Genomic DNA, 24,416 nt, shown 5'->3' on the forward strand with positions numbered 1-24,416 from the left:
TATTTGATGGCTGTGGCCCTTCATAGTTGACAGCTGGTTCAGGGAGGATTGCTGATTATTCCCTAGTGAATACAGTTGTGAAATATGCATTCATCAGTTCAACCTTTTCCAGATCATTTGTTATAAGATTAATCTCCGAGTCTCTTAATGAGCTACTATTGTTTTTTATTAGTTTTCTACTTTCTAAATATGCAAAAAAAAATCTTTTGGGTTTTCTTTATCAGCTGAAGCTACTCTTTTCTCTTCATTGATCTTGGCCTTTCTAACTATTTTTCGGCTTACCTTGTGCTCGGAAATTTCATGAATTGAAGGCAGTGGACCCACTGATTTATGTTTCCTGTCTCTACTTCTTATTGAATTGACTACTTATCTGTTGAAGCACTTATGTTGTGGAGTTCCATTTGGTAAAATTTTTCTATGCGGTATACATTTAGCCCTTTTTTCTTTATATATTTCTACAAAGGAGTCCCATTGTGTATTTATGTTTTTTGTTTCATCATATTCTAAATTCTTGGTACATTCTTTCAGTCTTATTTAGTCTGTAGTTTAACTTTATAATTTTCCTTTCTTTTAGATGAGGAATATTTACCTGAAACCTTATTATTTATTGGTTACTTTTGCCAATATTTTTGCCTACTGAAACAATGGATACTAAATTTTCTTCTGTTGTTAGCACAATATCTAGTATGTTGTTTCCCCCAGTTATTTTATCGACCCACTGATGGAGGAATTCATTGTTGACAAATTCTAGTAGCCTATGTCCCTCAGTGTTTGATGTTGAATTCATAGTATCCCAGTTTACTGCTGCATTGGAGTCTCACATTAGGACAGCTAGCTTATTGTTAACTTTTTGTCCAAGTTGTCTATATAGCTCTTTGTCCTGTTCTTGTGTTTGATTTGGTGGTCTGTATATTACTAGTATGGACATGTTATTTTCTATGGTATTATCATTTACACCTGTCACACTTCACATTGGGTTTCTAATCTGATTTCTATGGGGTTTAAGTGATTTTTAACAGAGCATTACCCCTCCACCATTTTTGACGAGGCGAACCTTGAAAAGCTTGAAACCTGACATTTCAAATTCTCTGATAAAATCCTTTGTTTTTCCTAGAATCCAGGTCTCAGTAATGCCTATGACATCTAGTTTTTCACAAGCTATCATTGCCCTGAAGTTTTCCATTTGGTTTCTGACTGAGCATTAAATTGTGCCATTCTGGGGAAATTTTCAATCTTTTCTTCTCTTTCTCTGTGGCTTTTCTGGTTTCCTTGATTTACTAGTGGTTTAGTTTTACTTTTATCTGCATTATCCAAGTTTTCTGCCAAATTTCCTCTTTGTTGTTGGAGGATTTTCTAAGGGTCTAGTTTGTTCTTGGTTTACTGTGTTTAAGTAATTGTACAGGCTAAGATTAAGTTGGTTTCTATATACTCTCTTGACTGCTTCACTAAAGCGTATTCTCTTTTGTATAATATTCTCTTGCCGTACAAAGTGCCCCAAGATCTATAAAGTTAACTTTCTTTTTCTGGCAAGCGGACTTAATACTTTCGTTTATCCCTATCGCCTTACTGAGGGTGCAGTGGCTGATATTGTGTCTAGGGAGAATACCTATAACTATAATATTTTTGGTCTTGTTCTAAACCATTTCAACAGTTTTTTTCTAGCTGTTTAACAAAAGGTTCTATTTAGCCAGCAGTATCCTTTCTTAGGAATAAGTAATTTCCAGTTGCCTGAACAATAATAGCAGTCTTCTTGTTCTCTGTTGATGTTTTAATAACTACAACTTCTATCTTATATGTCTTGGCACCTGGATAGGACCCAACATTTCTTCTCTTTTTGAGGCCGAAGTGCTCCCCTTGGTCCTTTCCCATAGTCTCTCCAATAAATGTCTCATCTTCCTCTTCCTCTGCTTGGGGGCGGGGGTGAATTTGTTTTTGGTAATAGTTACATTTCTAGGCTGTTGTTTAGTCTTCTTGGCCTTAGCTACCCTTCCTCTAGTGGGTTTCATGAACTCTCTGCTTTTGTTGGTTATTTCCTCGCTAGGTTCTGTCCTTGACTTTACCTTACTTTGTATTTGTTGGATATTAATCCTATTTTCTACCACATCATCTATGAGTTCTTTGTTCCTTACTTCTAACTGTTGGAACTTGGACAATCTCTATCAATTGTTTTCTTAGTTCCTGGTCTTCATTTTTCAATTTTTCTATTTACTGTTTCAGCTGACAGAACAGGCATACACTATTACATGCAGGTTTGCAGCGCACCCTTCTTTGAAATCTACACACCATTTGTTTATTTGGCATTTTGCACATTTGTGGTTCAACTTCAGTTTCTCACTCGTTTTTAATTTCTCTGGTATATTGTCCTGTGTATCAGTTTGGAAATATCCGCCAATAACTTCTAAAATTATCATCTTTGTAACTACTAGTGTAAAAAGGGGGTTGGGGTTAGCCGATTGTTACCCACCTGCTGCTGCATCTGCTTAATCCCGGGCGACTTTCCACCTCGCCTGTCTCTAACCTCCCTTGAGTGCTCCCAAACCAATGGTCAAGTCTACTCAAAGTTGGGCTGTCCCTAATGTGCTGCAGCTCCCAATTGAGCAGCACAAGGCAGAAGCCTGTTTTCCTTGCCAGGATTGATTACTGGGATTTCCGGACATCCAAGAACAGCCGACTTCTTAGGCCTCTTAGGTACTACTGAGCATTACCAAGAGGCAGCAACTGGATTTTTTAGTTGGTCAGGACTCCAACGAGGTACAAAAGCTATGTCAACCTCATGAGCACTTGAGTCCATTTTGCTAAGGGTTGGTCACAGAGAGTGGTCAGCGAAAACACGTTAGGAATGTGCTTTACAAGGCACTAATAGCATTATTCCATTCTTGCGTCCCCTTACCCTGGGATTACTCCATGCCAGTCTCTCAAAACCTGTGAGTGAATTTCTAGCGTTGTTTATAGAGGTTCCAAAGCCTCTGCTCTGATGCATGAGGTAGCTGTCAGCTCCTTAATGTTTGTGTGTGTAGAGGATAGTTATAAACAGCCATCTTATCTAAATATCTTTTTTTTTTTTTGTATTCAAGCCACGAGAGAATCTAAGTTGAGTTTGGATATTAAATTGTCGGCATTTTACCCTTAATACCTTACAGTTTTCCATTAATTTAAAAAAACTAATACCCTATCCTTAAAACGTCATTCTATTTCATCAGCTGATCTGTAGCTTTAGCCGACAGCATAACATTTATGTACTGAAGATGTCTAAAATAATCCTGGTTTTCGAAGTTATCTAAACTTCGTTCAATAATTTTTTTATTTTTCTATTATCAATTCAAGGTGTCTTAACAACAGCAATTACTTATTTTTTTACTTTGGTTTTGTGTCAGCCATTTTCAAGGTCACAATGGTATTATGATTATGCTCGCATACAGTTAACAGGATATTTTTTATACGATTTAGCTATCAGGTAATCGTTAAAAAAAGTGAAGCACAGTTCAACGAACTCTCGACCACATTATTAAAACGCAAATCGAACAACAACAATAGATGAATCAGCTGTTGGTACTAACGACGTTCCGCAGCCATCTACATAGGCTACCCAATGTAAACAAAGATATTGAATACAAATATTAAGTAATGTAACAACTAAGTTTATCATACAGTAATCCCTCACCATTTCACGGCTCAAGTTTCGCGGTCTCAGTGCATCGCGGATTTTCAAAAATATTCATCAAAAATTAGAAAAAATAGTGCAAAAGTTATGTGGACGCTAGCAGAAGGCAGAGAGTACAATAGAACATCAGGTATCAACACGGAGATGGCGCGCAACTCAAAATCCCCCTCTCTGATTCGCTGGCCATCTCGGCTCCAGAATCTCGCAAGCTGATCGGTCGAGCTGCCGGACACTTTACCTAGCATCTCTCCCTGCCGTGCACCCCACGAAGGGAGATCGCATTCATTGTTCTCTCTCGCATCGCTTATGTTGCATAGTCTTGCCGCATGGAACTTTTAGCTGTTTTCTTGTGCTTTTTAGTGTAAAATAGTGCTAGTGACCCCTTGAAAATGACTCCTAAACATCCTCTACCCTCTAGTAAACCCAAGAAGAAGAGAAAAATGATGCCCGCATTTACGGAGTGAATGCATCGACAGTTCGCTACATAAAAAAAGATGAAATGAAAATACGTAAAACTGCCTCAATAACGTTCTCCAAGGACACTAAGCGCGTTGTAACTCCTCGTAATAAGACGATTGTGCAAATGGAGAATGCGTTATCAATGTGGATATCGAACTGTCGGGAAAAGAAGGTTAGTCTCGATACCAACATGACTCGAACCAAAGGCAAAACCCTGTATGATAGCCTAGTTCCTGAAGGAAAATCTAACGAAGACAACGAAGGGGATGATAACAACGAAGATGATGATCCTGCCCAACAAGAAAAACGTAGTTTTGTTGCCAGCAAGGGCTGGTTCGAGAAATTCAAGAGGTTTGGCCTTCAGAGCATTCCTTTGAATTGGGAGGCCACCTCGGTAGACCAAGAGGCAGCTCTTCGTTACGTCGAGGACGAGTACCCAAAATTAATTAAAGAAGGTGGCTATCTCCCGGAGCAGGTGTTCAATATGGATGAGACTGGCCTTTTCTGGAAGAAGATGCCGTCCCGGACGTTCCTTTACAAGGACAAAGTAAAGAAGCCAGGGTTCAAAGCCCACAAAGATCGCATCACTCTCATCATGTGCGGCAATGCCACGGGCTTCATGCTCAAGCCTAGCTTAATTTACAAGTCCATGAATCCTCGGGCTTTGAAAAATAAAAACAAAGCCTTGCTGCCCGTCTACTTGATGAGTAATAAAAAGGCATGGATAACTAAAGCCCTCACACTCGACTGGTTCGTGGACTGCTTTATCCTGCAGGTGAAGCTGTACCTCGCAGAGAATGGGCTGCCCTTTAAGGTCCTACTCTTGATGGACTGTGCAGGTGGACATGCAACAGATCTGCGTTATGACTGGATCCAAGTGGAGTTCCTGCCCCCCAACACCACTTCCCTCATACAACCAATGGATCAGGGGGTTATTCGGGCATTCAAGGCGCTCTACACGAGGTCCACGATGAAGACAACGAAGACTTCAGCCTCAAGAGATATTGGCGAGAATACAACATTGCAACGTGCCTGGCCAACATTCAGAAAGCTCTTAATGTGATGAGACACCAAACATTGAATGCAAGTTGGTGAAAATTGTGGCCCGACATTGTTCATGACTATGAGGGTTTTACGCCAGACGAAGTTCACCACCCCGCCGTAGATAAGGCTGGGAGACTGGCATGATTAGTAGCCAACGAAGGTTTCTCTGACATGACGACGGATGACGTCAACTCACTGATTGAGTGCCATTCGAAGCCCCTAACCGACGAGGACCTTGTCGAAATGACAAGATCAGCGGGGACGACGACAAAGCTGAAAAATGTGGCCTTACCTTGGACAACCTGCAAGAGCTCTGCAACATGGCACGGGCTCTGCAACAAAGGGCGCAGGAAATCGATGATATGGTCAGAGCCATCAAATTTAGTAACCGTATTGACGGTATAATGGCAGAGAATCCTTGCTCAGATGAAAAAACGTCAACAACATTCCATCACGATGTTCCTAGTGCGCCAAAAACCTTCTGTAGAAGCATCAGATACTCCTCCTGCTGCCTCTCCGGCTTCCCACCGAGCCACTACACCGCCTCCTGCAGTTTCTCCAGCTCTATCGGAAGCTGTCGTTGACGATCCACCGCCTCTATCAACTGACAATTAGCCGTCACCTGAGGAGCGGTAAAGCTCTCATTAACCTGTGCAGTAAATCATCTTCATCTTCTTCACCCCCATCATACTGCACAGGTGTTTCATCGTCATTTATCAAGATCATAGTCTTTTTTAGAGGTGAGTTACGTATATTGTTATAAGAATAAAAGTTCTAAAGACATATCTACAGTACATACATGTATACTATTTATATCTAAATAAGTATGTACATGTACACTTCCACTCTACTTATATTATTCATGTATAAATGTAAATGTACATAGAGTATACGTAATGTATTAAATATTGTTTTTAAATATATAACTTCCCTGGTAGTTACATATACAGTATATAGTTACATATATATAGCTTAAATCTTGCGTTTCGACGCAGCACGACAGAAAGTTCAAATTCGTGGCGATCGCCGCCATGACAGTGGGTGGTCATACATGAGCGCCATCACTCGTAGGTTATCAAAACCATTCCAAACATTCTTCAGAAATTCTCTGTCGTTGATCGAGTCAACACCTCGGGAATTCGCTTCGTGGATATATTACTTTATTCTACAATTTGGTGAAGTACCTTTCGTCTGATTATTGTTAACGGCTTTCGCCGCCTTTCAACTATCGAAGATATTGCATAGAATAGTTTTTTGCAGGTCCAACTTGGACAGTTTAATTGAACTTCATATTCAAGCAAAGATGTCCAGACCCAGTAATGGCTCTTCTGTTGTTAAAGTTTGGGTATTGGGCTAGACCAGCTTTCAAGCTGCTCTTACTTCCCGCACTGTAATTAGCAGAGAGCATGTATGTATTTGTTTTCGTTCCTTGTTCGTACAGTGAGGGATCAAAGATTTTTTCTCCCTACTGCATAAGTATGTTCATAATTTTGGGTAATATATTATTTTCAAGTATATATTTGTTCTATTAGTATATTTTCCTTAGTCAATTTTCGAGTTAGAGTTTTTCTCGAGCGTACAGTCATTTTACGCTCGTAGTATTACTAAGGGAGATGTCAGATATTAAATGATAGTTTTTGTTTCACAATACTTGTATCGTTATTTAATATTTCGCTTTTGAGAATACTAATATTATTCATGTATCCTATTGTATTTTCCTTCTGGCCCTTGGCTAAAGAGGATAATCTCTCGCAACGGGCAGATCTATTATGACCTAATGGGAAAAAGTTTAAAGTGCTAGTGTTCAATGGCACATATAATGACGCAATGCAGTCAATCTATGATACGTAATACTCTTGACAATCATTTTTTGTTTTCACAATTATTTGTATCGTTATTTTATATTTCGATTTTGAGAATACTAATATTAATCATTTATTCTATTGTATTTTCTTTCTAGCCCTTGACGAAAGAGTATAATCTCTCGCAACGGAAAGATCTATAAGATCTAATATGAAATAATTAAAAGTGCTAGTGTTAAATTCCAGTGCAGTGGAGGGTGCGTCCGTTCGTGTCTGTCATAATCCCGGCCCGGGACCTATTCCATGCTCCCCAACCTCTGGGAGAAGGAATGTCAAAAGGCCAAAGGATATGCCAGACCTTGATTAGCGAACGGACGTCCCCTCGAGCGATCATGTTGACGATCCCCAGATCGCTCCCCCTCGCCACATGAAAGGCGGGTTAAAATGTCTGTATCTTCGTCGGACAACGCAAAACAGCACGCCAACCACTTGGTTCAAAAACCAAACCAAATTCACACAAGAGATGTATGTTTCCTAATAAACCATTCTGCAGTGCGGACGAAGTCAACGTGTCAGCACCGAAACAGTCCCTAAGACGCATAGTTCGTAGGAGGTGAAAGGTGCTCAGTTTACGTCAGTACACGCTTCTTCCCCTCCCCCAGTTTGGGAAATGTCACAAGGACTTTCCCCTGGTGTCCACCCTAATAGTGTTAACAATCCCTCACAACAATCGATACAGATCGGGATCAAGGCGCGCTGAAAGTATCAACAGTTGTCGATACCTCGCAGCGATCAGTACATCGTTCAGTTATCGCACACGGCACTCATCATGTATCCGATTTGTCTGAATTAAAGAGGTCGATTTTGTCTCTGTTGGACACTTAAGATTCTCGGGGAGAAAAAATCGCGTCTAAAAGAATCTAAGGACAGCAATAGACCAAGAAAACAGTCTTCCGATATTATCGGACAGCGTATTTCTCTGATAATCAGCAACGCTCGCAGCAATCAGCTCGCATTGCGGCAAGCGACAAAGTGGACGCACAGCTCACGGCATTCTGAAGTCACGGCAAAGTGGACGCATGCGGCAGTCTGGACATATGCTGGACGCATGCAGTCAGGTTTTGTCCCCACATCACTATAGGCAAGCAATTGTCTCGCCTTCGCGATCTGCGGAACGTGCGACTATTGCTCAGGCGAGACTAATGCGACACGCTGTTAGCTCACGGCAATCTGGACGCATGCAGCAGTCTGAAACTCACGGCAAAGTGGACGCATGCGGTAGTCTAGACACATGCTGGACGCATGCAGTCAAGTTCGTCCCACGTCACTATAGACAAACAGTTGTCTCTTCTTTGCGATTGACTGGACTCGATACTAACGCTTCCTCACAGCTCACGGCAGACTCACAGCATTCAGGACGCATGCATTAGTCTGATTCCTCTCATGGAAACATACAACAGTCTCAATCTGGACCCATGATGGACTCATATAGTCGGGACTTGTCCTCGCAACAGGATAGACAAGTTTTTTCTCTCTCCTTCGCGATTTTCTGAACGCGCAACTAACACTCCCTCGCGTCACGCTGTTGACATACAACATGCTGGACGCAAACGATCAATAATTTCCCTCGCATGTGTTTACAGATGTTGATGCTTCCTTACAGAGCATGATGATCTTATGCTGGAAGCACTGGAACCTGTCTCTCCCTCGAGGCTTACAGCATCACGTTAAAACTGGACGATATCCTTCATGAGATTTCTTTAGGACAAGATTAATTATTTTTTGGAAGACAATAACAGACAGGATTACGCGGTTTTGTCTCCTACTCCTTCAAATCAGGGAATCTATGTAAATCTATGTACCAAATGCCGAATTAGAAGACTAATCTCAGGATTCATTACAGACAGCCGATTTAAAAAAAAAAAAAAAAAAAAAAAAAACTGAGTGTTAACATCTCTGTGTCCAGAAGATTTTTTCTCACCTATTCTTCAGAGCCCGCCCTCTCAGTTTTTGAAGGGCAGACCCCGAAAACATCCTCCTTCAAGAATATGGTCCTGGCTAGGTCGGTTAAGAGAGTTTTCTCAACTCTCCACCAATGGACATCCAAGAGAAAGGATCTAGGGAAGGCCTCCTTTTTCTTTTCCTCAAACTCGACTGGCTTCCAGATCTACTTTGTAGTATTCGTCTGGGGAAGTTCTTGGTTTGAGAGTTCCTGCCCCCGAGTGATGTCCTCCCAGGGAGACTTCTCCAGACTTGCTGACTCCTCACTCAGGTCAACCATGAGCAAGTTAAAGTTTATGTGGTCCAATTCTGAAATGGACCATCGGCTGAAGGAAACTTTTAGACAATAGAAGTTTTCAGCCTTACAGACTGGACTCTCGGAACTCTCACAGATGCCACAGACCCTAAGAACAAGGCTCAGATACATCTAATTGCCTGTCTGGATAAGGCCGGGAAGGATGGCCCCATTGAACTTTCCGTCCCTTTTCACAGTAGGAGTTCTTAAAAAGAGGACTATGTGTTGTTCCTTTTTATCTTCAGGCTTATCCCTTGTTTGGAGATTAACAGGCTGTGCAAGATTTTTTCTTTAGGACTACTAAATAAGTCCTCCCAGCTAGCTTTTTAGCAAGGATACAAAAGGAGGCTCTTCCCACTCGTCAGCTCTTTCGTGGGAGAGCCACTCAAGGGGAACACAAGAGGATTGCGACTGGAGGTCAAACTCGCAGAATCTCAAGACAACAAACCGAATCAAAAAGTGAGACGTGTTATGCCTTCCATGTCGTCGATACCCTTAGAGTTGACAATAGTCCACTCAGGAAACAAAGCAGCAGCTCTTTAAGAACAAGTGAGCCTTATGCTGTCAAAATCAGTCATAGAAATGTAGAGGACACCTCCTCGGAGGGGTTTTTACAACATATTTTTCCTGGTTCCGAAAGGCTCGGGGGGATGAAAACCTGTTCTGGACGTCAGTCCTTTGTACAAATACGTTTTTTACCCGGGTGATGTCCAACGTAGCTCCCTGGCTTCTCATAAAGGGAGTAAGGATTTTCTTTGTACCTGAACAACTGACCACTCAGAGCAGAATTACAAGTAAAGTGTCTGGAGGCTCTTCAAAGGATAATGCCCTCAACGCAACAGTTAGCTCTGATGGTAACCTGTCCAAATCTTAACTAACACCCTCAGAAAATTTCATTTTTCTGGGGATGATGATCGGTTCAGATCGCGATCAAGGCAATCCGGAAATGTCGCAAGGACTTTCCGCTGGTGGTCACCCGGCTACGGTTGACGATCCCTCGCAGCAATCAGCACACGGTTTAGTTCGCACACACGGCACGCTTCAAATGTCTGGTCTGTCTGAACTAGAGAGGTCGATTTCGTCCCTGTTTGACACATGCGATTCTCGACAGGGATCTGTGGATAAGAGTCTTAGAGAATATGACACATAAATACAAAATATCTCAAAGATGTTCAGACCCAGTATGATGATTGCTGTTCCCTGGGTCCGTATGTTACCTCCAGCTTCGTAGTTGGAGAAGGGTCTACTGCCTCTTCCCGATAACTTAATATATACCCTTGCCTTTTCTCTTGTACTTGTGTTCACAGGTTGTCTGTGAGGTTGTCGCAGCCTTCCGTCAGTCTGGTATGCAAGTGAAGTTAGTTTTCATGTGTTCACAGGTTGTCTGTGAAGGTTGTCGCACCCTTCCGTCAGTCTGAGATGCAACTCAAGCTAGCTTAAAAAAAAAAAACAAAAAAAAATCAGTATCCTTGGCTATTCCAGGGTTGCAAGGGTGGTGGTCTAGCCACTCTAAGGTCGGGGACCTTGTGGCTGCCCCAAGAAACTTTTCAGCCCCCTGAGTAGATCGCTGAGTCTCTTAAGGAATGCAGGCAAAATGAGGCACTATCATTGTGAAGCCAGCTTCCTTATCAGGTTGGAACACCAGAATCCGCATCCTTGGCTATGCCAGGTTTGCAAAGGTGGTGGTCTAGCCAAGCTACGGTCGAGGACCTTGTGGCAGGCCCAAGGGACTTTTACAGCCCCCTGAGTGGATCGCCAAGTCTCTTAAGGAATGCAGGCAAAATGAGGCAGTATCATTGGGAAGCCAGCTTCCTTATCAGGTTAGAGCCAGATTGTTAGTACTACTATTTGTAGTTATTAATAATTATATGAATTTCCAATGGGATGAGGTTTTCAACCCAACACCAATGGTGTGAATCAGCTATATATATATATTTAAAAACGGTATTTTTATTATAAAATAATTTTTTAAAATATACTTACCTGGTAGTTACATATATGAAAGGGCCCTCCCTCCTCTCCTCTAAAAACAGAGATATGGAATTTCTGAAGAATGTTGGGAATGGTTCTGATAATATACGAGTGATGGCGCTCATGTATGACCACCTACTGTCATGGCGGCGATCACCACGAATTTGAATTTTCTGTCGTGCCGCGTCGAAACGTGAGATTTAAGCTATATATATGTAACTATATATATGTAACTACCAGGCAAGTATATCTAAAAATTTATTTTATAATAATAATACCATAATCATATTACAGTATTTATACAGTACAGTACTTTATTTTATGTACAGTATACAATTTATATTATCAATATTTATTTACATGATTCTTTAATGTTCTAATAACATATGCATTTATAGGGTTAATATACACTTATTATTATATATACTGTACATGTACATGTATACACAAAAATGTACGTACAGTATTCCAAAAATAGGGAGGGAACATACTTCGCGGTTATTCACCTATCACGGTCGGTTTTGGTCCCCGTTAACCGCGATAGGTGAGGGATTACTGTATACTATTGCAAAATAATTATAACTTAATTTGTTATTTAACCTTTCAAAATCTTTTTATTTTATACTATCTCAGAGGAAACCACATTCACAAATAAAAAGCCGCAACGTACTATGAATATACAAAATTGTATACATCTACTGTACATTTAAAAGTATGAATGAATACTTATTTGTAAAATTAGATTACTTTTTTTGGTACTAAATTAAAACCTAAAATTTATTTTTTTGTAAGCTTAAATAGATTGTTATTTTCCATATATTCAAATTGCATTTATGAATAAAATACAGAACTGGGAATGGTTATTTGTGGTTTAGCCTTAGTGACAAGTGAATTCAGAGACAAGTGAATTCAAATTACGTCGTTTTTCAACTTTAGTTGCCTCTCCTGGAACCAATTACCGACATAAGGTGAGGTATACCTGTACTTACATAACCTAACAAAAGTAGTTAGTACTAATAACTAAGAGTGGAACATGCATTCAGAGTAGAGTACTGCCATATTTTCACGAATAGAAAAGTATGAATTTAATTGTTCTCACAAATCTATCAATACTGTAGGTACATAAAAGGACACATTTAACATGTACCAGTATTCATTATTATTGTCATTATTCTATATGTAGCATTTATTGTATAATGTGCTTTCAAGCATTATTTCCAGATGTTGCATTATTTCCAGATGTTGCATATCAGCAGATTAATCCATGTCTTACTTACATGATATGGCAACATTGTATTAGCAGGGGCAACACTTACTTATTGTTCCCATGATGCACTGTCTTGTTTGTCCTGATCTCTTACTGATAAGTTATCTTCCCGTTGTTACCACGGACTTTGTATTCTTCTCGTAACAGACATTAAGAACCTACTTTTAAAGTTCCTTGCTCCACCTATTAAGTTTAAGGAAGTTACCAATACGTACATGGCACAGTGAACTCGTATCACTTTGTGAGAAGTTTCTTTCAAGATATGGATAATAGGAACCGGTCGACAATGCTCAATTTGAATGTTTTAGTGGTTTTATTCAATTTCATGTACAGTGTAGTGATGCCAGTGAACTGTGAAGTGTTGTGCAGTGCACTGTGCTTATACAGTGCCTCTTTTATATGTCCAAGTGTATTATTTGCTGTGCTATCTGAAGAAGCAAGCAAATATTCTGTTGTAGCATGGTAGGAGCATGAAGAAGCACATCCAGTCTCAACCATCGCCGCGGGGTGACTGCTGACTGCCGCCTGCAGCGAGTCTAGCGAGTTGCTGCTCCCCTCAACTCACTGCCTGACATTTTCATCGCACATGCACATTCACTCCTTGTTGAACTTTCTTATTAGTTTTGAATTTTAAAAACAGTTCGTGTTGATTGTTAATAATTTTCTTAGAACTGTACTTTTGCTCATTGCACATTGGAAGTATTAATGGCCTCGAAGAGAGACTTACAGATCAGTTATAAGAGACCGCAGAACAGGGACCATCCAGTGATGTGGGTGCCCACAATGTCGACGATGCCCATACCCACAATGTTGGGGGAGTGTTGGAGAGCACTGCCACTTCCTCCCCACCTTTCTTGAAACCCTACTACCAACCATCGTCTTCCTCTTAAGCTACCGGGACAGATTTCCTTACTTTGATTAGATTTTTAGAGGAATCTCGTTCATAAGAGGACGAAAGACGAAGGGAGAATGAAGAAGACAAGAAAGAAAATGCGAAGAAGAAAGGAACAAGAAGCGATTCACCTAAGAGAGGATGATCTCAGAAGAGAAGAAAATGCAAGATTTACTGCCCTCATACAAACTCTTGCACCTATCGCCCATTTTCATCCAGGTACTCTTACACCTGGCACAGAGGCAACTTGGAACTCCAATCAACCTGCTCTCCCACCTCCACAAAAAGCAACGGCTCAAACGCCACCCCCACTGAAAACAGATGCAATATTCAAAATGTTCAGGAATGGAGACGTCAGTGGGATGGATATTTCTAAGCTTTCACATGAAAAACAGATGATCAAGATGAGGATGTGTTTAACCCTTGAAACACAGCATGTTTTAGAACATACATTACAAATTTCTCCTTCCACAGATAAGTCTGTAGATGAAGCCCTGGATGATATACAATTGCATATAATGGATTAGAGGAATGAAGTGCTTCGCCAAAAAGAGTTGCTTAGCTGTAAGAAAATGGAAGGAGAATCTTTTCGCTGATTTCTACGTGAAGAAGTTGATTTGTGCCTAGGTAATGCTGCTGCATGTGAAGAGACCCAGCTGAAAATGATGATCTTAATGGGTATCAGAGATGCAGAGTTAGTCTAGAAGTTGATTGCCTTGGATGCCAATTCTCCTCTACAAGATTTCGTCACTGCCTGCTGATCATATGAGGCAGCTAAAACTGCAACTTCTGCCATACATGGGCCACACAGCCCGTTGTGTGCCATTTCCACCTACAAGAGAAGTAAGAAGCCAAGCGGAAAGCCTCCACCTTCGCCGAAGTCCTCGAAGCTGGCTGCTTTATGCCAGTACTGTGCCCATCAGCATGAACCAGATAAATGCACTGCTGCTAACAGTACCTGCAAAAACTGTGACTGTGTTGGTCATTAGTCCAGGACGTTGAAGTGTAGCAGTTTCGTGCCGTCGTTGTCACCGTATTGAACACTTTGATAAATGCAAGGATAACATGAAAAATGGTCATCAAGACAGACCTTCCAGCAACATTGGTGCCTCTTCAGTTTCCAACAATCACAAGATTCACGGACCAGCTGTCGTCGCTTAGGATCGCCTTCTGCCATCTCCAAGACGCCCAAACCTATCTTGGTACTTTTGTCATCTGGCAATACCAAGTCTCACATCAAGATGTTACCAGACAGGAGCCGACGTCACTGTTATAGGACAGCACACCTTGACACCATGGTTATCTCCAGGAGCTACTTGCACTACCTCCACCGAATGTGACGTTCACCGCAGATGGATCTCCGACGTCACCTGCTCTGGGTATATTACAAGCTACCCTTACCTTAGGCAAGCGATCCTGTCATACCAGGATTCAAGTTTACAAAATTGTGGAAGTTCCACTTCTATCCTATGGCCATTGTTAAGAACTGGCCATAATCTCTCCATAATTCCCCAAAACTATTTTGGAGGTCAAACATGTAAATAGATGCAAGGAGCTACCCTTCTCAGCAACCACTTCACCTTCAACAGCCAAGGAATACTTTCTTCAAGAGTTCAAAGATGTGTTGGTCTCAAAAGAAGATTTGAAGACAGCTTTTCTCAAGCCAATGACTGGTCCTCCCATAAGATTCCTCCTTAAGGATGGTGCGATGCCTTCTGCCATCCAAACTCCAAGACAGATTTCTTTTGCATTTAAGGACCAAGTCAAAGAAGAGCTTGATCCTATGGTGGCCCAAGGGATAATCAAACCTGCTAGTGATAACCCTTCAGTTTGGTGCCACACTCTCGTTGTCGTTGCCAAGAATGGGACAGGAGTACATATCACCGTTGACCTAACCAAGTTGAACAGCCAAGATTCTCGTCCAGCCCACCCTTCACAGCTACTCGTAGTGTGGACCCAAAGGCTTCTTACTTCACCACAGCTGACGCTCTCTACGGGTAATGGCAAATGGAACTGGCAGAAGAGGATCGACATTTGACCACCTTTATTATGGCACATGATTGGTTCATGCATTGCAGAGGCCCGATGGGTTTCGCAGCTACTAGCGACGCCTTCTGCCTATGTGTGATATGGCCCTTCCAGGTGTCCAAAATTGTGATAAGGTCATAGACGATCTCCACCTCCACGATGAAAACTACGTTAAACACCTTCATTGTATCCACGAAGTGCTCACCAGGTGCTGCAAGTTTGTGATTACACTCAACAAGGATAAATTTGTGGTCGCTGCCCCCTCCATGAACTTCTGTGGGTACAATCTCTCAGGAGATTGCATCTCAGCTGATAAGCAGAAAGTCATCGCAATCAAGGATTACCCAACCCTCCAAACCTGACAGACCTCAGATCGTTCACGGTATTGGTCAACCAGTTAGCAAAGTTTACACCTGACATCTCCATTGCAGCCCAACCTTTACGCCCCCTGATGAGCCCTAGGAAAACATTAGTCTGGACCTCCAACCATGATGAAGTATTTCAATGAGTCAAGTTAGCTCTCACCTGTCCACCAGTTCTCGCCCTCTTTGGCCCAGATCTACCCGTTGTTTTTCAAACGGATGCTTCACGCCTCAACGGCATTAGATATGCTCTCCTGCTGGACCGAGGTAATGGACACTTGCGTCTAGTTCAGTGTGGTTCTCGTTTTCTCGCCTATGCAGAAACACGCTATGCCCCCAGCGAGACCAGATGCTAGCCGTTGTCTGGGCAATGACAAAGTGTAGGCTGTATCTAGCCGGCCTACAGCACTTTACTCTAATGACGTATCACCAGCCCCTCATACCAATTCTGAACAGTTATACGCAGGATGCCATCAAAAACTCCTGTCTCCAGTGGCTCAAGGAGAAGATTTTGCCTTACATCTTTACAGCTGTGTGGCATGCTGGTAAGTTGCTCTGCATTCCAGATGCATAATCTCGAGCCAAGGTCCGCTACCCCACACAGGAGGATGAGATCTCGGGTGCTTCTTCTGCTGCTCATCTCCGAACTGTCATAGACATACAGACCATTACTCTTTCAGACGAGTCTTCAGCTCAGGATGCCGAGAGGATACTGCAGGATCTTCATGATGCAGCAAGAGCAGATCCTGCGTATACTCGTCTACTCGATTGTGTCAGATCGGTATTTTCTCGCAACAGATATGCTCTTCACAATTTTGTACTTCCATACTGGAAACTACATGCAGATCTTTATGCCAATGGTGACCTTGTCTTGTATGGGGCAAGTGTTGTAGTTTCTGCCACCCTTCATCGCCACACTTTATCCCACTTTGCATGACAGCCATAGAGGTGTAGAAGCAACCCAACGCAGAGCAAAGCAGTCAGTTTTCTGGCCTGGCGTTGACTCTGACATTGCCAACAGAGTCAGAGTTTGTGAGGCATGTCAGACATTGCAGCCATCTCAGCAGCAGGAGTCTTTAATGAACGACGACAACCCAACAAGACCCTTTGAGTCTGTCTCAGCTGACTTCTTTGTCGTCGCAGGGAAAGCTTTCCTCGTCATCGATGGCCTGATGTCGCACACTGCAAAAGCAATACTACTGCTTGTAACACAATCAGAATCTTCTGCAGAGAACTTTTGTGAAGTTGGTGTTCCTCTTCCCCTTAGGACAGATGGAGGGCCACAATTCACCAGCACAGAGTTCAAGGATTTTATAAAGAGATGGGGAGTTTGACACAAAGTAACATCACCTCACTATCCGCAATCAAATGGTCACGCCGAAGCCGCTGTGAAGTCAGTTAAGCAACTCATCCTGAAAACAGCCCCATCTGGCAACATCGATTGTGAAGATTTTGACCATGGCTTGCTGGGGCTTAGGAATACTCCTAATTTTACAGAACACTCCCCTGCCCAGATCCTGTATGGCTGACCTCTCAGGTCATGTATCCTTGCCCATCCAAAAGCATTTTTCAAGGAGTGGTAGGTCAAGACTGAAGACTGTGACTGCCGTGCTGCTGCCCGCTATGAGCAGGTAAAGACCCAGTATGACCAGCACGCCCGTCCCCTGCCCAAGTTGAGTGTCGGAGAGCAAGTTCGGATTCAAGACCCGACCTTTCATCATTGTCATGAGCTCTGGAAAGTCAAGAGACTATCAAATTTGTCTCCCTAGTTGTCGTGTGAGGTGGCGTAATCGACGTTTTCTTCGACCAGTGCCATCCACTATTAGTGACCCCTCTCTCCCTGACCCTGTGGTCTCTTGCCAGGACCTAGAAAGAGAGTCCTTAGTTACTATTCCTCCAGTGAACCCACGTCGTTCCCAAAGACTCATAGAAAACTAGTCTGCTCGAGATTGCACTACAAGTGTGAGGAGGAGGGAAGTATAGATACAAGAAAAGACTCATTTAAAATGTACCAGTAATCATTATTATTGTCATTATCCTATATGTACCATTTATTATATGTGCTTTCAGGCATTATTTCTAGATGTTACATATCAGCAGACTAATTCATGTCTTATTAATATATGGCAACATTGTGTTAGCAGTGGCATCACTTACTTATTGTTCCCATGATGCACTGTCTTGTTTGTCATGATCTCTTACTGATAAGTTATCTTTCCGTTGTGCCCACGGACATTGTATTTTTCTCGTACTAGACATTAGGAACCTACTTTTAAAGTTGTATCCTTGCCCCACCTATTAAGGTTAAGGAAGTTACCAACATGTACAAATATATTACTTGGTTAATTGCTCATGAAACTGCAACACAAATTTCCCTTTCTACTAACACTGAAGCAAAAAATTATGAAGATGTTAATGTGGAACCTCCCATCTGCAAAGTAAATTGTCAATTAAACCATCTTTAACAGAATATAAACTGATGAAACTTGCAACTGTTTCTAAATGCTGTACAGTAAATGTCATTTCATTTTAATTTTGGTACAATTCTGAAAAGGCCCATAAACTCTTAACCAACCAGAGTACATAACGGAAAAAGAGAGCCATAAGCAGAGAATAATGCTGTAATAATGTAATTCTGTATATATCTAGTTTTCTTGTTCATGTATTAAGCCACAATTGGAAGAATGTAATGTTTGTGCTTGAATTTTATTGACACGAGTGTCCAATAACTTTCTTAAAATGTTAAGCATTAGTTTGAGTAGCCTAAGCCTCCTTACTTTACCAATCAATGCATAAACTATTTATAATTTCCTCCTAAGCCTAAAAATTATGCAAACTGCAGTTGGGAAACCTTAAAGAATATATTTATATGGACAAGAACAAATTTGCACAAATCATTCAATGTCTCATAGTAGAAATTCAAGGATGCAATACAGCTTAAGAAAAAAAACAATGCATGTATTGTTAACTTACTCTGTTTAAAGAGAGAAAAAAAGGAAAAAAAAAAGAGAGAGGATGTTTTCTGCCATTACCAGTTTCTGAAATCTGACAGAGATCTGAGGCACGCTATGACATGTGGACATCCATAACGAAGCTCTTTGCATACCTAAAAGAAATTAATATTTGGTGCCTGGGCACATGCATTCTCTTCTGTGAGAATATACTCAAGAATGTGTCTTTTGCTCAACTTGATGTAAGATTCAAACACTTACCTGCTAATCGCCACCCCAATAATACTGTCAATGGCCAATAAACATACAGTATTCAGAGTGGGAGATAACCTCCATAACTTTCTAGTAAAAGAGATCATGAACAATACTTTAAATTTGAGATAACCTTTACGTATATGGTCAAGCAAAGTTCTTTATTGTACTATTTAATACCTGCAAAACACATGAAATGTTTCTCATAAATCTACCATCAATGCATACATTCCGATGTGTCTCCAGCAAATTAATACTAGATAATTTCAATATCTAAATACAGTATGCTACCTCTGTTCTGAGGTTACATAACAAATGAGACTACAGAATTAACACTAACAAAAATAAAGAATAAGAAAGATCAAAACCAAACTTTGGAGAAGTTTAAAAAGAGGCAGTCCAACAGACACCAGTTTTCAGCATTATAGTATACACTACAGATTACTGGTGGTTTTTTTTTTTTTTTTTTTTTTTTTTTTTTTTTTTTTTTTTGCCAATGAACAGTAAAAAACAAAAAGTTACATTTCTAAACTCACGAGAACAAGAATTACCTGTATTTGAAAGAGAACTAGTTTTCCAAAAGCTCCAAAGTGCATCATGTTTTCTGAACAAAAAAAAAAAATTAAAAATAACAGCTATATCATTAAAGACATTTTACTATACTCAAAAGTTAGCACCATAAAGCAGGATTTGTCTATACGGTATGATACACCCGCATATAGTTTCCATTTATAAGTTCAGTATAACTAAAATAAGTGACAGCTGAACTTAAAGGTAGGTTTTCATCTTAGAAAGATTAATTCTTGTACCACAAATGATGTTTGGCCTTGTCCTCGGCAGTGAAATCACTCCAAGAACCACCTGCATGGGACCACTTTGAAATGGAATTACATACCAATATACTCTCATCTATATATAACATAAAAAAGGGAAACCTATCCAGGATAAAAAAGTGTTTGCAACCTTACTAAACATTACTTACCAGCATCCATTTTGTTTGTCAAGCATTGGTGTCAACTATCTTTCTGCACCCATCACACCAGCACCTAAAATGTCAAAAGACAACAGTATATATACAGCAGACTTGTATTTTACAATAATAAATCTAAAGACATGCCTAGTAAATAATATAGTTGGACACTCATAATCAATTTGATGTATTCTAGTCTTATTAAATTTTATCTTTATAAAATTCATTCAATATTAGGAAAGAACTAAACCAAATGGTTTGATCCTCCACCTAATTCATAAATATAGTCAAAAGGTATCCCTGCAAACGAACACACAAGTTATCGCTCACACCCAACTGTCTCCCAGTTACTGAGTTCCATAGTGTATGGAGAAAAGTCAAATAAGTTTCTAAAATGATATTTTAATTATAAAATAAATTTTTGAATATACTTACCCGGTGAATATATAATAGCTGCAACTCTGCGGCTCGACAGAAAACACACTCAAAAAACTCGCGAGCGATCGCTATGAAGGTTGCGGGTGTGCCCACCAGCGCCAACTGTCGGCCAGATACCACTCTTGCATGTAAACAAACCCTTCAATTCTTCTCGTCCCGCTGCGTCTATATTCACCAGGTAAGTATATTCAAAAATTTATTTTATAATTAAAATATCATTTTTAAATATTTAACTTAGCCGGTGAATATATAGGCCTAATAGCTGATTCACACCCAAGGCGGTGGGTAGAGACCAGAGTTAATTAAGTTTACAGCGTATAAGCTAAGAGTTTTTTTTTTTTTTTGACAGTTATCAATACTGTATAACAAAACCAAAATATATAGGTACCTGGTAAGGAAGTTGACTTAGACGATTACTCTGCCTTATAAGTCTGTCTTCCTCACGGAGCCCAGCGATCCTCTTAGGATGCTGAAAGACTCCCAGGAGCTGAAGTATCAAGGGCTGCAACCCATACAACAGGACCTCATCAAACCCCTAATCTGGGCGCTCTCAAGAAATGACTTTGACCACCCGCCAAATCAACCAGGATGCGAAAGGCTTCTTAGCCTTCCGAACAACCCATAAAACAATATTAAAAACATTTCAAGAGACAGATTAAAAGGATATTGGAATTAGGGAAGTGTAGTGGTAGAACCCTCACCCACTACTGCACTCGCTGCTACGAATGGACCCAGTGTGTAGCAGTCCTCGTAAAGAGTCTGGACATCTTTCAAGTAAAATGACGCGAACACTGACTTGCTTCTCCAAAAGGTCGCGTCCATGATACTTTGCAGAGATCTATTTTGCTTGAAGGCCACGGAGGTTGCTATAGCTCTAATCTCGTGCGTCTTAACCTTAAGCAAAGATCGGTCTTCCTCACTCAAGTGGGAATGGGCTTCTCGTATTAAAAATCTGATAAAATATGACAAAGCATTCTTTGACATAGGTAAGGATGGTTTCTTAACCGAACACCATAACGCTTCAGATTTACCTCGTAAAGGCTTAGTACGAGCTAAATAGAACTTAAGAGCTCTAATGGGACATAATACTCTCTCTAGTTCGTTGCCTACGATCTCTGATAAGCTAGGAATATCAAAAGATTTAGGCCAAGGACGAGAAGGCAGTTCATTCTTGGCCAGGAAACCAAGTTGAAGAGAACAAGTGGCTTTTTCTGTCGAAAAACCGATGTTCTTGCTGAAGGCATGAAGCTCACTGACTCTTTTAGCCGAGGCCAAGCACACCAGGAGAAGTCTTAAGAGTGAGATCCTTCAGGGAGGCTGAATGTAAAGGCTCAAACCTGTCTGACATGAGGAACCTTAGAACCACGTCTAAGTTCCATCCAGGAGTAGCCAAACGACGTTCCTTAGAACTCTCAAAAGACTTAAGGAGATCTTGTAGATCTTTATTGTTGGAAAGATCTAAGCCTCTATGCCGGAAGACCGAAGCCAACATGCTCCTGTAGCCCTTGATCGTGGGAGCTGAAAGGGAGCGAACCCTTCTCAGGTATAAGAGAAAATCAGCGATTTGGGCTACAGAGGTACTGGACGAGGATACAGATACTGACTTGCACCAGTCTCGGAAGATTTCCCACTTCGATTGGTATACTCTAATGGTAGAAGCTCTCCTAGCTCTTGCAATCGCACTGGCTGCCTCCTTCGAAAAGCCTCTAGCTCTAGAGAGTCTTTCGATAGTCTGAAGGCAGTCAGACGAAGAGCGTGGAGGCCTTGGTGTACCTTCTTTACGTGGGGCTGACGTAATAGGTCTACTCTTAGAGGAAGACTTCTTGGAAAGTCTACCAGCCATCGAAGTACCTCGGTGAACCATTCTCTCGCGGGCCAGAGGGGAGCAACTAACGTCAACCTTGTCCCTTCGTGAGAGGCGAACTTCTGCAGTACCTTGTTGACAATCTTGAATGGTGGGAATGCATATAGGTCTAGATGAGACCAATCTAGAAGAAAAGCGTCTACATGTATTGCTGCTGGGTCTGGGACTGGAGAGCAATAGATTGGAAGCCTCTTGGTCATCGAGGTTGCAAAGAGGTCTATGGTGGGTTGACCCCAAGTCGCCCAAAGCCTCTTGCACACGTCCTTATGGAGGGTCCATTCTGTAGGAATTACCTGACCCTTCCGACTGAGGCAATCTGCTAAGACGTTCAAGTCGCCCTGGATAAACCTCGTTACCAGGGAGATGCCTCGATCTCTTGACCAAATGAGCAGGTCCCTTGCGATCTCGTACAGTGTCAGGGAGTGGGTGCCTCCTTGCTTGGAAATGTATGCCAAGGCTGTGGTATTGTCCGAGTTGATCTCCACCACTTTGTTTCGAAGGAGACTCTCGAAGTTCATCAAGGCCAGGTGGACTGCCAAAAGCTCCTTGCCGTTGATGTGCATGCTCCTCTGACTTGAGGTCCACAGACCTGAGCATTCCCGACCGTCCAGGGTCGCACCCCAACCCAAATCCGATGCGTCTGAGAATAGAACGTGGTTTGGTTTCAGAACTGCTAGGGGAAGTCCCTCTCTTAGACTGATATTGTCTTTCCACCAAAGCAGGCATGCCTTTACTGTTTCGGAAATCGGGATTGAGACCGCCTCTAGCGTCTTGTCCTTTTTCCAGTGAAAAGCTAGATGGAACTGGAGAGGTCGAAGGTGTAACCTTCCTAGCGAGACAAACTGCTCCAGGGATGATAGAGTTCCTACTAGACTCATCCAATTCCTGACTGAGCAACGTTCTCTCTTCAACATCCGTTGGATTATGAGCAGGGCTTGATCTAATCGGGGGGCAGACGGAAAAGGTCGAAAAACTGGACTGCGAATCTCCATCCCTAAATACAGTATAGTTTGGGATGGAATCAGCTGGGACTTTTCCATGTTGACCAAAAGTCCCAATTCCTTGGTCAGATCCAAAGTCCAATGCAGATCCTTCAGACAGCGATGACTGGACGAGGCTCTGAGAAGCCAGTCGTCCAAGTAAAGGGAGGCTCGGATTCCCGATAAATGGAGGAATTTTGCCACATTCCTCATAAGCCTCGTAAACACGAGAGGAGCAGGACTTAGGCCAAAGCACAGGGCCCGAAACTGGTACACCACATTGTCAAAAACAAACCTCAGAAAAGGTTGGGAATCTGAGTGAATGGGGATGTGGAAGTATGCGTCTCTTAGGTCGAGAGAGACCATCCAGTCTCCCTTTCTGACCGCTGCTAAGACTGATTTCGTGGTCTCCATGGTAAACTTTGTCTTCGTGACAAAGATGTTCAGAGCACTGACGTCTAGCACCGGTCTCCAACCTCCTGTCTTCTTCGGTACTAGGAAGAGGCGGTTGTAAAACCCCGGTGATTGAAGGTCCGAGACTTTCACCACCGCTCCCTTCTCTAGCAAAAGAGACACTTCTAGTTTCAGGGCTTGTCTCTTTGATTCCTCTCGGTAATTGGGAGAGAGATCGATGGGGGAAGTCGCTAGAGGAGGTTTGTGTACAAATGGAATTTTGTACCCCTCTCTGAGCAACCTCACAGACTGTTGGTCTGCGCCTCTCTTCTCCCAGGCTCGCCAGAAGTTCTTGAGTCTGGCACCTACTGCTGTCTGAAGCTGCGGGCAGTCAGACTCTGCCACGTGAGGACTTGGCTCCTTTCCTCTTTCCTCTCTTTCCCTCGGCACGAGTACTTCCCCTGCTGGGAGCTCTGCCACGAAAGGGCGGAATAAACCTGGACGCCGGAGTGTCTATCCTTGGTCTTGCAGAAAAGGAAGTCGAAGGAGTCCCTTTGCGAGCAGAGGATGCTACCAAGTCATGGGTGTCCTTCTGCACGAGCGACAAAGCTATGTCCTTAACCAAAAGCTCAGGGAACAAAAACTTCGATAAGGGAGCAAAGAGTAGCTCAGATCTTTGACAGGGAGTAACTCCTGCCAACGGAAAAGAGCAAAGAGACTCTCGCTTCTTAAGGACTCCTGAAGTAAAAGAGGAGGAGAGCTCATTGGATCCATCGCGGATGGCTT

General features: G+C 41.9%; 1 protein-coding gene across 3 annotated transcripts in view; it reads right to left on the reverse strand.

Annotated features, from left to right (window-relative positions):
* Positions 1-24,416, reverse strand: part of LOC137631140 (USP6 N-terminal-like protein) — a 268,611-nt gene that overhangs the window by 206,801 nt on the left and 37,394 nt on the right. For all 3 annotated transcript variants that reach the window (XM_068362816.1, XM_068362815.1, XM_068362814.1), the window contains exon 2: positions 19,968-20,031. In XM_068362816.1, coding sequence (XP_068218917.1) covers positions 19,968-19,977 — 10 coding nt within the window. In that variant the 5' untranslated portion in view covers positions 19,978-20,031. The remainder of the gene's footprint in view (positions 1-19,967; positions 20,032-24,416) is intronic.

Source organism: Palaemon carinicauda, chromosome 39 (assembly GCF_036898095.1).
Source record: "Palaemon carinicauda isolate YSFRI2023 chromosome 39, ASM3689809v2, whole genome shotgun sequence".
Lineage (NCBI taxonomy): Eukaryota > Metazoa > Arthropoda > Malacostraca > Decapoda > Palaemonidae > Palaemon > Palaemon carinicauda.